The sequence below is a fragment of the Lissotriton helveticus genome, chromosome 4_1, assembly GCF_964261635.1.
Source record: "Lissotriton helveticus chromosome 4_1, aLisHel1.1, whole genome shotgun sequence".
NCBI classification, from domain to species: domain Eukaryota; kingdom Metazoa; phylum Chordata; class Amphibia; order Caudata; family Salamandridae; genus Lissotriton; species Lissotriton helveticus.
The window spans coordinates 564,813,526-564,829,363 of record NC_136063.1 but is presented as its reverse complement, the minus strand read 5'-3'; the positions used below and the strand labels follow the sequence as shown (position 1 = coordinate 564,829,363).

The 15,838-nt window shown below is 48.3% G+C and overlaps 1 protein-coding gene across 1 annotated transcript; it reads right to left on the bottom strand.

The window, feature by feature from the left end:
• Positions 1-12,890: 12,890 nt before the first annotated feature.
• On the bottom strand, positions 12,891-15,634 carry LOC144828028 (uncharacterized). Its single transcript, XM_078686166.1, has 2 exons — positions 15,391-15,634; positions 12,891-13,504 (listed from the first exon to the last, which is right to left on the bottom strand). Exons 1-2 carry the CDS (start codon positions 15,632-15,634, stop codon positions 12,891-12,893), a joined length of 858 nt encoding a protein of 285 aa, XP_078542292.1.
• Between the last annotated feature and the right edge of the window lie 204 nt (positions 15,635-15,838).

Below are 15,838 nucleotides of genomic sequence, written 5' to 3'. Positions count from 1 at the left end.
TATGCTATGTTTTGCTATGCTATGCTTTGTTTTGCTATCCTATGCTTTGTTTTGCTATGTTTTGTTATGTTCTGCTGTTTTGTTCTGCTGTTTTGTTGTGTTATGTTATGCTATTCTATGTTTTGCTATGCTATGCTATTCTATGTTTTGCTATGCTATGTTTTGTTTTAAGTTATGTTATGCTATGTTTTGCTATGCTATCCTATGCTTTGTTTTGCTATGTTTTGTTATGTTCTGCTGTTTTGTTCTGCTGTTTTGTTGCGTTATGTTATGCTATGGTTTGTTTTGTTTTACTATGCTATGTTTTGTTTTGCTATTCTTTGTTATGTTATGTTTTGTTTTGCTATTCTATGTTATGCTATGGTTTGTTTTGTTATGCTATTCTATGTTTTGCTGTGTTATGCTATGTTTTGTTATGTTCTGCTGTTTTGTTATGCTATGTTTTGTTATGCTATGATTTGTTATGCTATGTTTTGTTATGCTATGTTATGTTTTGTTATGCTATGTTTTGTTATGCTATGTTTTGTTATGCTATGATTTGTTATGCTATGTTTTGTTATGCTATGTTTTGTTATGCTATGTTTTGTTATGCTATGATTTGTTCTGCTATGTTTTGTTCTGCTATGTTTGGTTCTGCTATGTTTTGTTGTGTTATGCTATGTTTTGTTGTTTTACTATGATATGCTATGTTTTGCTATGCTATGTTTTGTTTTGCTATCCTATGCTTTGTTTTGCTATGTTTTGTTATGTTCTGCTGTTTTGTTCTGCTGTTTTGTTGTGTTATGTTATGCTATGCTATGTTTTGTTTTGTTTCACTATGCTATGTTTTGTTTTGCTATTCTTTGTTATGTTATGCTATGGTTTGTTTTGTTTTACTATGCTATGTTTTGTTTGGCTATTCTTTGTTATGTTATGCTATGGTTTGTTTTGTTATGCTATTCTATGTTTTGCGGTGTTATGCTAGGTTTTGTTATGCTATGTTTTGTTATACTATGTTTTGTTATGCTATGTTTTGTTATGCTATGATTTGTTATGCTATGTTTTGTTCTGCTATGTTTTGTTGTGTTATGCTATGTTTTGTTGTTTTACTATGATATGCTTTGTTTTGCTATGCTTTGTTTTGTTATGCTATGGTGTTTTGTTGTGTTTTGTTATGCTATGCTTTGTTGTGTTTTGCTATGCTATGTTTTGTTGTGTTTTGCTATCCTATGCTTTGTTTTGTTATGCTGTGCTTTTGCTATCCTATGCTTTTGTTTGTTATGCTATGCTATGCTGTGTTTCGTTATGCTATGCTATGTTATGCTATGCTGGTAAGGGTATGTGAGGGTGTGTGTGAGTGTGTGTGAGGGTGTGTGAGGGTGTGTGAGGGTGAGGGGGTGTGAGGGTGAGAGGGTGAGGGGGTGTGAGGGTGAGGGGGTGTGAGGGTGAGGGGGTGTGAGGGTGAGGGGGTGTGAGGGTGAGGGGGTGTGAGGGTGAGGGTGTGAGGGTGTGTGAGGGTGAGTGAGAGTGTTTGAGGGTGAGTGAGGGTGTGTGAGGGTGTGTGAGGGTGTGTGAGGGTGAGTGAGGGTATGTGAGGGTATGTGAGGGGTGTGAGGGGGAGAGTGTGTGAGGGTGAGTGTTTGAGGGTGAGAGTGTGTGAGGGTGAGGGGGTGTGAGGGTGAGGGGTGTGAGGGTGAGGGGTGTGAGGGGGTGTGAGGCAGTGTGAGGGTGAGGGTGTGTGAGGGTGAGGGGGTGAGTGAGGGTGAGGGGGTGTGAGGGTGTGAGCGGGTGTGAGGGTGAGAGGGTGAGAGGGTGTGTGAGGGTGTGTGAGGGTATGTGAGGGTGTGTGAGGGTGAGGGGGTGTGAGGGTGAGGAGGTGTGTGAGGGGTCAGGGGGTGTGAGGGCGAGTGAGGGGGTGAGGGCGTGAGGGTTAGTGAGGGTGAGTGTCTCCAATGCCTTCTTTGAAAATGTTCAGTGCTGCAAATAGAGCATGCCGCCCTAATTATCACAGCATGAGGCCCCAAAGTGATAATTATCACAGCATGCAGAGAGCCGCCCCACGCTGCTGGAGCACTCAACTGCACATTAAATATAGTTGAGTGCTCCAGCAGCCTGGGGCGCCTGTTGACATGCTGTGATAAGTGGGTCTCATGCTGTGATAATTGTTGCGGCCCTGAGGAAGTGGAGACTCCTGCTGGGATAATTGGTCTTGTGGCTCAGGAAGTAGAGTTTCATGCTGGGATAATTGGTCTGGCTGCGCTTGCGGCGCCTGACGTCCAACAAACGTGCACAAGCTGCTCAACCTTGAAGCGCGTTCACAGACCTGGGTCGGCTCGTGCCCAGGTCTGTATCGGGCTCGTTCACAGCTGCTACTCCCTTGACAGGGAGGAAGGTGACTATAGTATCGCTGGCGGGAGCGATTCGCGCTCCAACGCCAGCTCGACCTAAAAACCACAAGTCTCCTCTGCTGAAGGCTCCTCACTGGTTACCAGTCACAAGAAGTTTTCATCCAAGCTATTATGCATCACTCACGTAGTGAGATAAACAGTAAAGGTCCTAAAAAATCATTGCAGACAATACTTCTCAAATACTTCCAACCTAGAAACTTACATTGCAGGCTAGCACGGGGTATTATAATAATTCCTGCATACAACCAATACTTTCTCCATACAGGCCTTCAAATTATTGGGAAATGCATTCCAGGCAAAAGTACGAGGCATTCAGACTCATTTAGAAATCAGAAGAATGGCAAAAATGAGAGTCAGTGCAAATACCGGCTCAACTCTATTGCTGGACAAACATCTTGCCTGAAGTCTTTTTTGAACAGAACATAATTAATAGCAAGGACAACACACCTACAAAGATAGTAGACTCCTTAATCTCCACCTGCTCAAACCCTATGCAAGGGCTTTTAATTTGAATGTCGGCTACCACTGTGCTTTACTACTGTTAAGGCAGATGTAAAGCACGTGGCAGCTGATGTTTAAATCAAAGGTCCTCGCATGCTCAGAACAGCTTTCACAGTCATGTAAAGGCAAATATATAGCGCGGTGTAGTAATCAGTGACAGGCTTTCACTATTACTACACAGCGCTATATATTTGCCTTTACATGACTATGAAAGCTGTTCAGTGCAGGCAAACACATAGGATTTAACATTGCCTGGCACCGTGGTAACCGTCAGTGCCTGCAAGGAACTTTGATTTTAACTTCGGTTGCCACGCGCTTTATTCCTTACATTTAAAGCACAGTGGCAGCCGATGTTAAAATCAAAGTTACTTGCATGCAGAGAGCCGCTTTCACTGACTACTATGCAAGGGAAATGAAAGTGTGGTAAAGTCAAGGAAAGCAGATTAGTGCAAACAGGAACATTGCATTTTAACACAGGCTGCCACTGAGATATCAGCTCAGTTCCTGAAAGGAGTTTTAATTTTAACATTGCCTGCCACTGCGCTTTATTACCGAAGGCAGATCTGAAGCGCAGTGGCAGCCAAGGTTAAAATGAAAGGGCTAATGCTCAGTCAGGGGCCCACTTACCTCACAGCTGCTCCGGGAGGCCTAAACGGAGAGTAAATGAGAAGCGAGGTGCCAGCCTGGAGAAGACAGGTGGCGCAGACTAAAAGGAAGAACGTCACATTCTTCAGCCCACCCCACCCCAGCTAAGCTCACTTCAGCCAATCAGAGCAGCAGGTTCGTGTGAGGGCGGGCAAGGGCTGATAGCTTTCAAAGAGAATGATGGGTTACAAAATAAAATGCCTAAATGACGTCTCAATAATAAGATAGCAGTGCGAGCTACTCCTAAAGGGTCGGCGAGCTACTGGTAGCTCGCGATCGACCGGTTGGAGACCCCTGGTCTAAAGTAACTTCCATAAGGCCTACTGATTCCAGACATGCACTAAAGTCCACTATAGTGCGGGGTTGTGGATGGATGGATTCTGGGATGGAGATGGGTAGATGCTGGGTTGGAGATGGATAGATGATGGGTTGGGGATGGGTGGATGCTTCTCTCGTGCTGATCTGCTGTTCTCTTCCACCCCACCTCCTTCTCTACCTCCCTGTTCTCTTCTCCCATGCTGTTCTACAGCTCTCTTCCACCCCACCTCCTTCTCTACCTCCCTGTTCTCTTCTGCTGTGCTAATCTGCTGCTCTCTTCCACCGCCTCCTTCTTTAATTCCCTGTTCTCTTCTCTTCTCCTGTGCTGATCTGTTGCTCTCTTCCACCCCACCTTCTTTAACTCCCTGTTAATTTCTGCTGATCTGCTGCTCTCTTCCACCCCACTTCCTTCTTTAACTGCCTGTTCTCTTCTGCTGTGCTGATCTGTTCCTCTCTTCCACCCTCCTCCTTATCTAACTCCCTGTTCTCTTCTCTCATGCTGATCTGCTGCTCTCTTCCACCCTGCCTTCTTCTCTAACTCCCTGTTCTCTTCTCCTGTGCCGATATGCTGTTCTCTTCCACCCGCCTCCTTCTTTAACTCCCTGTTCTCCTCTAATGTACTGAACTGCTGCTCTCCTCCACCCACCTCCTTCTTTAACTACCTGTTCTCTTCTCTCATGCTGATCTGCTGTTCTCTTCCACCCCACCTCCTCCTCTACCTCCCTGTTCTCTTCTCCCGTGCTGTTCTGCTGCTCTCTTCCACCTCAACTCCTTCTTTAACTCCCTGTTCTCTTCTGCTGTGCTGATCTGTTCCTCTCTTCCACCCACCTCCTTATCTAAATCCCTGTTCTCTTCTCTTCTCCCGTGCTGATCTGCTGTTCTCTTCCACCCGCCTCCTTCTTTAACTCCCTGTTCTCTTCTCTTCTCCTGTGCTGATCTGTTGGTCTCTTCCACCCCGCCTCCTTCTTTAACTCCCTGTTAATTTCTGCTGATCTGCTGCTCTCTTCCACCCCACCTCCTTCTTTAACTCCCTGTTCTCTTCTGCTGTGCTGATCTGTTCCTCTCTTCCACCCACCTCCTTATCTAACTCCCTGTTCTCTTCTCTTCTCCCCTGATGATCTGCTGCTCTCTTCCACCCTGCCTCCTTCTCTAACTCCCTGTTCTCTTCTCCTGTGCCGATCTGCTGTTCTATTCCACCCGCCTCTTTCTCTAACTCCCTGTTCTCTTCTCCTGTGCCGATCTGCTGTTCTCTTCCACCCGTGTCCTTCTTTAACTCCCTGTTCTCTTCTCCTGTGCTGATCTGCTGCTCTCTTCCACCCGCCTTCTTCTTGAACTCCCTGTTCTCTTCTCCTGTGCTGATGTGCTGCTCTCTTCCACCCTGCCTCCTTTTTTAACTCCCTGTTTTCTGCTCCTGTGCTAATCAGCTGTTCTCTTCCAACCGCCTCTTTCTCTAACTCCCCGTTCTCTTCTCCTGTGCTGATCTGCTGCTCTCTTCCACCTCGCCTCCTTCTCTAACTCCCTGTTCTCATCTGCTGTGCTGCTCCTCTCTTCTCTAACTCCCTGTTCTCTTCTCCCCTGCTGATCTGCTGCTCTCTTTCACTCAGCCTCCTTCTCTAACTCCCTGTTCTCTTCCCTTCTCCTATGCTGATCTGCTGCTCTCTTCCACCCACATCCTTCTTTAACTCCCTGTTTTCTTCTCCTTTGCTAATCTGCTGATCTCTTCCACCCGCCTCTTTCTCTAACTCCCTGTTCTCTTCTCCTGTGCCGATCTGCTGTTCTCTTCCACTGCCTCCTTTTTAACTCCCTGTTCTCTTCTTCTGTGCTGATCTGTTCCTCTCTTCCACCCACCTCCTTCTCTAACTCCCTGTTCTCTTCTCTTCTCTTGCGCTGATCTGCTGCTCTCTTCCACCCTGCCTCCTTCTTTAACTCCCTGTTCTCTTCTGCTGTGCTGATCTGCTGCTCTCTTCCACATGCATCCTTCTCTAACCGCACACACACATACATACAACCACGCACACACACACACACACATACAACCACAGACACACAACCACACAAACACACACAACCACACCACACACACAATCGCACACACAACCACACACACAATCACACCCAACCACACACAAAACCACACACACAACCACACATACAACCACACACACATACAACCACACACATACAACCACACTCACAACCACACACACACAACCACACACACTACAGCCCTAACTTTCTCAGTAAACCACACACCTTCAACACACACTGCAGCCCTAACCTACTCAGTAAACCACACACCTTCGACACACACTTCAGCCCTAACCTACTCAGTAAACCACACACCTTCTACACACACTGCAGCCCTAACTCACTCAGTAAACCACACACCTTCGACACACACTTCAGCCCTAACTTTCTCAGTAAACCACACACCTTTGACACACACTTCAGCCCTAAACTACTCAGTAAACCACACACCTTCGACACACACTGCAGCCCTAACTCACTCAGTAAACCACATATATTCGACACCCACTTCAGCCCTAACCTACTCAGTAAACCACATACATTCGACACACACTGCAGACCTAACCTACTCAGTAAACCACATACATTCGACACACACTGCAGCCCTTACTCACTCAGTAAACCACACACCTTCGACACACACTGCAGCCCTAACTCACTCAGTAAACCACACACCTTAGACACACACTGCAGCCCTAGCTCACTCAGTAAACCGCACACCTTTGACACACACTTCAGCCCTAACTTTCTCAGTAAACCACACACCTTCAACACACACTTCAGCCCTAACCTACTCAGTAAACCACACACCTTCGACACCCACTGCAGCCCTAACTCACTCAGTAAACCACACACCTTCGACACACACTGCAGCCCTAACTCACTCAGTAAACCACATACATTCGACACACACTTCAGCCCTAACCTACTCAGTAAACCACATACATTCGACACAGGCTGCAGCCCTAACCTACTCAGTAAACCACATACATTCGAGACACACTGCAACCCTAATTTACTCAGTAAACCACACACCTTTGACACACACTTCAGCCCTAACTTTCTCAGTAAACCACACACCTTCGACACACACTGCAGCCCTAACCTACTCAGTAAACCACACACCTTCGACACACACTTCAGCCCTAACCTACTCAGTAAACCACACACCTTCGACACACACTGCAGCCCTAACTCACTCACAAACCACACACCTTCGACACACACTTCAGCCCTAACTTTCTCAGTAAACCACACACCTTCGACACACACTTCAGCCCTAAACTACTCAGTAAACCACACACCTTCGACACACACTGCAGCCCTAACTCACTCAGTAAACCACACACCTTCGACACACACTGCAGCCCTAACTCACTCAGTAAACCACATACATTCGACACCCACTTCAGCCCTAACCTACTCAGTAAACCACATACATTCGACACACACTGCAGCCCTAACCTACTCAGTAAACCACATACATTCGAGACACACTGCAACCCTAACTTACTCAGTAAACCACATACATGCGACACACACTGCAGCCCTAACTTACTCAGTAAACCACATACATGCGACACACACTGCAGCCCTAACCTACTCAGTAAACCACATACATTCGACACACACTGCAGCCCTAACCTACTCAGTAAACCACATACATTCGACACACACTGCAGCCCTAACTTACTCAGCAAACCACATACATTCGACACACACTTCAGCCCTAACCCACTCAGTAAACCAAATACATTCGACACACACTGCAGCCCTAACCTACTCAGTAAACCACATATATTCGAATACACACTGCAGCCCTAACTTACTCAGCAAACCACATACATTCAACACACACTGCAGCCCTAATTTACTCAGCAAACCACATACATTCGACACACACTGCAGCCCTAATTTACTCAGCAAACCACATACATTCAAGACACACTGCAGCCTTAATTTACTCAGCAAACCACATAGATTCGAGACACACTTCAGCCCTAATTTACACAGCAAACCACATACATTCGAGACACACTGCAGCCCTAATTTACTCAGCAAACCACATACATTAGACACACACTGCAGCCCTAACTTACTCAGCAAACAACATACCTTCAACAGACTCTGCAAACCAGCTAACCCACAAAACATTCTGCAAATCTCACCAACCGAAAAAACAATTCAACCCTCATTGGGCACACAATATATTGCAAGCATGCACAACACACACAGTGTAAAACAACAAAAGCAGTAAAATGTATTTCTAATGCCAGAAATAAAGACCTACTTGAAAACCCTAGTGTAGTAATGAGGGCAAGAAGGAAAATGTCTTAGCTAAAATAAAGTGCAGTGCTCTAAATGGCCAGTGTTTTCATTTATCTTAGGCTGTGATGTGCTTGAGACTGAATCTCCAATCTGCACCAGGAGGATGGGACAATCTCTGGGTGCTGTGGGCTTGCTTGAGCAGTGGTCTAAGAACTGCAAATAAGTAAACTACAACCTACAGGTTCTCACCTTCGGCTGTGTGTCTGTATGTGTTTTGATGAAGTCTTCTTGCCATGCATTTGCAAGTACAGTAGACACTTAAAAATACATACGCCTGCCTATGAAAGTGCAAAATAAATGTCAACAACTCAGGCATTGGATATTGCATCTTATTGCTACCATTTTAATTTCAATTTTAAGCCTCCAACTCCTCAAGGGCAGTCTTGAATCTCACCAGTTTGCCTTGTATCAAAATGACTATTCCCCCTCCTAAGATGCTTGTGAAACTTTGGCCTCCTTTATCTAAGAGATTGAGGTCATTCATGACTGTGTTTTCCATCTTATTTCATCCTGTCCCATGCAGAATCATTACAAGCCTTCATCCCTCGTATCCTAGTTCTCCCAAGGATTAAGGAAGAGGAGATATCTTCCTTGCTTACCGCCTGAAAGGCAGTCTCTCGAGATGATGTCTGTCCAGTCCGGACTTTGAAAATCTTTATCTGCTGTTGTTACAACTGCTTCCTAACTTCATCCTTCTAAGGAACAGAGTTACGACTCGAAAAGGATGTTAGTCCTTCACAAGAAATACGTTTGCAACATTCTCTGTGCTGGGAACCAAGTACCCGATTGTAGCACTTGACTCTGTCCGGCTAATGAAGCAGAGCAGTGCAAGGCCTATTCGGGAGGTGATGTGGGCTAGTATCCCCAGTTTGCTAGTACGTGACAACCACACTCAATAAGTCATTGTCCAGTCAGTGCTTTATCTCATAAATATTACTTTATTGCAAACACACTATTACATACTATGCATCATTTACAATTATATACAGTCAGGTAGATGGAAATACCTTTGGTGACGCATGCTGAACAGTTGGCAACCCAGGAACCCATAACAATAAATCCAAGTACTCCTACACATAGGCATTGACACAATATCATAGTACAAGGGGGTATTGTTATCAGTACGGAAGGCCTACTGGCTTTGACATGAGATGTATTCTTACATTAGTATTAACGTTTTCATGATGCAAAGTTCTCTTTACATGTTGGTACACCCAAGATTCGTTGTAGTAGAGTATGGTACTCATTTAGAGTTTGTCAGGTGGCCCACCAGACCGCCATGCCACCGAGGTTAGGCAGCTCTCCCCTGGTAGAATAGAGCCTGCCACAACTGGGAGCCCCACCAGGCAGGCAGAAATGTTTGTGCTGTAAGTGGAGCTGCCATTACCCTTGCCAAATGGGCACCATGTTTACTGCACTTCTCAGCAGAGCGTTTTTTTTTAAAGAGTATATTACAAATGGCTTTGACATACTGGGAATTTTCTCCCAGCAACTGGGGATCATTTATTTGGTTTTCTGTTGGGAACCACCAGGCTTTCAGTGAAACAGTCTCAAACAGAAAAATATACCTTGGAATGACCACCCGAGGGAAGGCTTCTGACTTGCATTGACTGATGGTTTCTGCCATCGGAAACCTGGTCATTCAAACTTTTGTTTTTTTGGAAATCGCTCTTTATTGAGTTTATTTATTGCAGAATATTGTTCCAGGAAAATATTTTATATAGCGCTATAATTATAAAAACTAAAACTTAAAACAAAATCCCCAGCCAACCAGACATTTACCTTTTCAGTCGTAACATTATAGGCATATAGTTTATACATAGAATGCAGCCGAAAGGAGATCCACAGAAAACACCAGAACATTTCTGGACTCAGGTGAAACATTGCTCTCCATTAGACAACCACCTGATGGTACAATTTCACCAGTGTGCTCAGACCAGCATCAACCCAGGATATGAAAGCCTTATGTTGTAGCATCTATTAAAACTCATTAATGTTCCACAAGACATTCAACGGGCTGGTCATCCCATTTAGCTGCAGTGGCCAAAAAGACTTTATCCCAGTAAGTTATGACAGCAGCCTTACCTCCCTGGCTCTGTTGCACTTTGTAAGTAGCAACTCAACACATATCTTGCATATATAGGTTATAAACGTATTTAGTGACTGCCCTCAGGCATTAAACACAAGGCTGGTGGCAATTTTAGAAGAACTCGAGCAGACCTGATGGGTTGTGGCTCTTTTCCTTTGGTGATGGGGCATTGGCACGTGCGGGTTAGCTCAAGTCTGGCACCTGGCCTATGGGTAGACTGAGAGCGCCTCTGATTGGCAAGGCGGGCAATCTGCCATCGGCCAATGGGCCTCTGCCTGAGGCCAGTTAGCGGGCCGGTGTTTTGGTCTACTAAGGACTGGTGTACCCTGTGAAAAGCTGTTGTAACAGCCTTCACACACATGACCCCATGCATGTGAAGTCAGGCCAGAGGGCTAATGTCAGAGGCAGAATGACAGTGGGATGCTCGGCTGTCACAGCAGGAGGTGTGCCTGCCCTCTGGCTCCCTCCAGGTGAGACACAGACTGAAAGGAGCTGCTGATGGGAAGCCATTAGCACTTACTATTTTGAGGTATATGGGTGCATCGTCTTCCTTATTCAATATTGATACATGAAGAATAATTCAAGATCTTGGACTGTGATTTTAAGTTATCCTTTTATTCATGATGATTTTCATCATTTTTTCATGATGGTGCAATATTCGGTATCTGATTATCGACAGCTGACACGTGTTTCACCCTTACATGGTCATCAGGATCAGGGCTTCCTCAAGGCTTTTACAATTGGTAATAGCAGTTCTTATTTTGTTTTTCTATTTCAGGTGTAACTCATATTTTCGCTTAGCTCAGTTAGTCAGAGGTAAAGATTTGGTTGCAGTCTGTTGCGCTGTAAGTATTGGATAGTGTAGGGGTAAAAATTACTATTCTAACTCCAGGGGGGTGCAACAGTAGGGTAAGTGTTGGATAGTGTAGGGGTAAAAATTACTATTCTAACTCCAGGGGGTGCAACAGTAGGGTAAGTGTTGGATAGTGCAGGGGCAAAAAATACTATTCTAACTCCAGGGGTTGCAACAGTAGGGTAAATGTTGAATAGTGTAAGGGTACTATGCGTTGTGATGGTATGTGTTGTAATGGTATGCGTTGTAATGACTGCGTTGTAATGACATGCGTTGTAGTGGTATGCGTTGTAGTGTCATGCGTTGTAATGATTGCGTTGTAATAGCATGCGATGTAATGGATGTTGCGTTGTAAAAGTGTTGTTGTAATGGTAGTGCGTTGTAAAAGTTGTGTTGTAAAGGTGATTCCCCTCACCGTCCACTCTGTGCTCTTGCAAGTACCAGTGCGAGGGAGCAGGACTCCCAGGCAGGGGTCACTCTTTTGCAGCCGCGTCCTGTTTACAGAACAGGCACTTGTTTCATGGAGTTCTCGTGCTGTTCATTGTGATCAGGAGGACGAGGCTCCTATTACTGTGGATCCAGACACCGCAGTAGGGCCTTTTGCAGACTTGCTGTCCCTGGTAGGTGAACACACTCCTGGTCACCAGTATTTTTAAATGTTCCAGTTTGCCTGGCCGTCCTCCCGCCGCTCTCCCCACCAAGATGGCGTCCCCATCAACTTCAGCAGAAAAAATGGCGCCAAGACAGGCTCACTGGTAGCCTCTTAACAGTTCAGTAGAGAGGGGGGAGGCACACCTCGCAGCATCTTCACCTTCTCGTCCCCCCAGTTAAAACAATTTCAGCCTATCACCGCACGCCGCTGCAATCCAGGCCGCATGCGGGCCGCGGGAGGATGGCCGTAGCGCTCCCAGCCGCGCTGGTTCCTAGAGCCGGGTGCAGTGCCGCAGCCTCCCGTCAGCTGCTCTCCGCCGCAGGCCGAGATGCCAAAGTGGCTGCGGCCGCTCCACGCAGAGGAGGAGATGCCGCTCTCTCTCTCTCCTCGTTGCGGGCCGCCAATTCTCACGCCGCACTGCTCGCGGCTCCACACGCCTCTCAATTGCCTCCGCTCTTCTGCGGTGACACTGTCCTGAACTCACTGCTCATTTCTGGTGTCCCCTGTTCCCCGTCAGTAACTGGACTCCGCTCTGGCTCGGGGTTCAGGGGCGCCGCGACTGCTCTTCCCGCACTCTTCTCGTGGGCAGGCCTGCGCGCCTCCAGCTCGTCCACGGTCTCCGTTAGCCCGCACGTCCTCGCCTGCTCCCCCGAGACCTCTGTGCCCTCTCTCAGTCCGACCTTTAACACGTCATTCGCGCAATAACCACTCCACGCATCAGTTTAGCGTAAAAGGCGATTTATTAGGACAGGCATGACAGACCATAATCAAACATAACATCTTTAACCGTTAACAATCCCCCCAACATCCTGCCTTTCAACCATCATCCACTCACGTATTCCACTGGGCACTCCCAATTCACACCGCAACCTCTCCACGTATACCATTCACATCCCTTTTCCCTTCCAAACTCCTCCAGCATCTCCATCCACCGCACTCCCATCTACCACACCCCCATCCTGCACCTGTAACCCCCTTCCCGGAAGGGTGATTCTGCCCGTCATGGACTCCCCACCCCTCCCAGGTCCCGCCACCCAGGGAACCCCCGGAGGGCGGTTACCTGCCCCACCAATCTTGCACCTTTCACACTCAGTCACGTCTACACCATATCGATTCGTTCCACAGGAAACTGAGCAAATCCCACAATTCCATAAGGTAGTATGCGTTCCCCATGTGTGAAAGGTGCACGCCATCATCTCGAAAGAGAAGTGGCTCCTCCAGCCTGAGCCCGCCATGAGCCAGCACTTTAACTCCATGATCAGCACAGAAAAGTCTCATTGCCCTGTTCAATTTCCTGCGGGCCCTCTCAATGGCCGCAGGCTTAAGCGCCCCCCTCCATATCCTTCGTGGTATGAACTCAGTCCAAACAATACAGGCGCCAGAAAGATTGCTCCTCATTGCCTCCAAGTCCCGCTGCATCAGGTGTAACAAGGACACCCCCGATTGTTTCACTAAGTCATTTTCCCCCAAATGGATCACAAGCATGTCCGGGCAGCCCAGCTGTGACACCTTCTTCGTGAGCCATGGCAACAATTCGCCCCAACGCATTCCGCTCTTACCCCACCACTGGACCTCATGATGACTGCTCCTCAGGCCCAGGCTACGACCGTACACCTGCCTGTCCGCATACTTTGAGGCCCAGTGCACAAAAGAGTGTCCCACAATCCAGGTGACCGTCTTGGCCCCCGGCCCCCGAACACAACCTACGAAGAGAAGAAGATTAGTGCCACAGCAAAACAAAAATGCAACAACAAACCGCAGCCGCCCAAGGCTAGCCCGCGCCCCCACCTTTACTTGCGCACATAGCGTTCACAGCAGCGAGACCGCAAACGAACAATCCGCCGAATCTCCTCCCACGACCAACCTAACCCCGCCGTGGCCGTGGCTGCCCCAATCCTAAACGAGTGCGTGCCAAACGCGCCGGATCCCTTCCAAGCCTCCGCAAAGCCAATCGTAACACCGCCAGCAACTGGAAGGGCGTCAAACGCCTCAAGGAAGCATGCACAAAAATCTCTCCAACCGACCTCCACACTTGTCCACAGAACCCTGTCCATTCCCGCACCGGGCACACATCCGCGCAACCACTCTCTGACAGCCACACCCACTTGCCACGACCAATCTGGTCCATCTTGGAATGTCCCAACCATATACCCAGCCTGGACCCGTCCAAACGCACATCCACAAACATCCGCCCCGGTGCCCCACGCACCCCCAACAACTCAGACACTCGAAACGCCCCAAAAAACATCCATACCATACGTAAACGAAAAAATGCCACCTCATCCCCATCAGAACAGCAAAAAGGTAACACACCCAACACTCTTTCCAGTAACTCAAACGTAATCGCCTCACGAGGCAACCCCTCCCCTCCCCCCTCCGCCCTCCGCCCTCACCCTACCCCAACCTTTCAACATACGGCTCAGCAGATCCGTCCTAGCCGAATCAAAACCCAAGTAGACCATGCTGTAAAATGAAACACCTGCCAACTTGCCAGCAATCTTCGTCTGAGACAGTCCTCTGTCCATGCAATCCAGCACAAAACGCACCACCCCTTGCTCACAAGCATCCTTCGGCATCCACCACACACCCTTCTTCCAACCCAAAAAGGCACCAAACTCAGACCACGCCAACCTGTATGCCCGCCTAGTGGACTCAGCTATGGACTTCTCCACCAGACCAACCACTCTCATTCCCCCCAGGCCCAGATACCCTCCGGCACCTTGGTCTTGCAAGCCTCCGCTCCCGGCGCCAGCTTCCTGAAACGCTGCCACTGCGAACGAGATAACGCATCCGCAATTTCATTACTCGCGCCAGGCACATGTTGCGCGCGTAACAGCACATTAAAGCACAGACACAGCAGCATGAAACTTCGCAGCAAGCGCAGCACTCGCAGGTCCTTAGCCTTCTGATTGTTCACCAGGTCCACCACTGTCCTGTTGTCAACATGAAATAACACCGCCCTGTTCCGGAATTCCGGTCCCCACACCAACAATGCCAACAGGGGAAAGAATTCCAGAAATGCAATGCTCCTGCCCTGGCGCAGCCAATGAGCCGGCCACTGCTCTGCACACCAACGTCCGTCCCAGAAGATCCCGAAACCTGCCGCACCTGCCGCATCAGAGTAGAGTTGTACCTGCCACACCATCCTGTCCCGCGCAAACTCCAATGAGACACCATTGAAGTCTTCCAGAAACACCAGCCAGACCCGCAAGTCAGCCCGCACTTCCAGCGTGACCCTGACCCTAAGGTGAGGGAGAACCGCCCCCGACATGGCCATGCCGAGGCGCCTACAAAATGTCCTCCCGGCCCTCACCACCCTGCAAGCAAAGTTAAACAGACCCAGCAATCGCTGCACCGACCTCAAATCAATCTTGCGTGCTCCGAGCACCTGTCTCAAAACCTCCTGCATCTCGGCCACCTTCCGTACTGGTAAACGCGCCTGCCAGGCCACCGATTCGATTCACAAGAAGGTCAGACAGCAACTAGGCCCCTCTGTTTTTTCCGGCGCCAATGGCACCCCAAACTCCTGCGCCAACAGCTGAAACTGGCCCAAGGCCGAACCACATTCTCCCGTCTGGCCTACACCAACAATGAATGGGATGGAGGCGAAAGGCCGACTTGATATCGCACTTGGCCAACTCTGGCCCTCTTCCGCAAGCCCGCACCAGACCCACGGCATCATCCACCGACGCATACAAGACCCTGGAATCCTCCTCAGCGATGAAGTCATTCACCGAACCTTCCTCCGGCCAAGACAGATGATGAATCAACCGGAACTCGCCCGGCTCCTTCTTGGGCACCACCCCTAGAGGAGAGACAATGAGATCCGACATCGGGCACTCCGCAAACGGACCCGCAATCCTGCCTTCCAAGACCTCCTTTTCCAATTTCCGAGCCACCACCTCCGGCAATTCTTTTGCAGACCACAAGTTCTCAGCCCAAACCTCACCCTCGGCCCCTGATAGACAATCCGAAAACCTTCCACAAAACCCCAGAACAATCTCGACGCTGCCTCTCTATCAGGGTACTGGGAGAGC

What these genes read in the sequence shown, in the direction of transcription:
- LOC144828028 (XM_078686166.1), bottom strand. Translation starts at nt 15,634, where the DNA reads ATGTCGGATCTCATTGTCTCTCCTCTAGGGGTGGTGCCCAAGAAGGAG. An exon ending in TCGCCTCCATCCCATTCATT is followed by an intron (nt 13,505 to 15,390) that starts GTTGGTGTAGGC and finishes TTCTCTTCGTAG; the next exon opens with GTTGTGTTCGGGGGCCGGGG.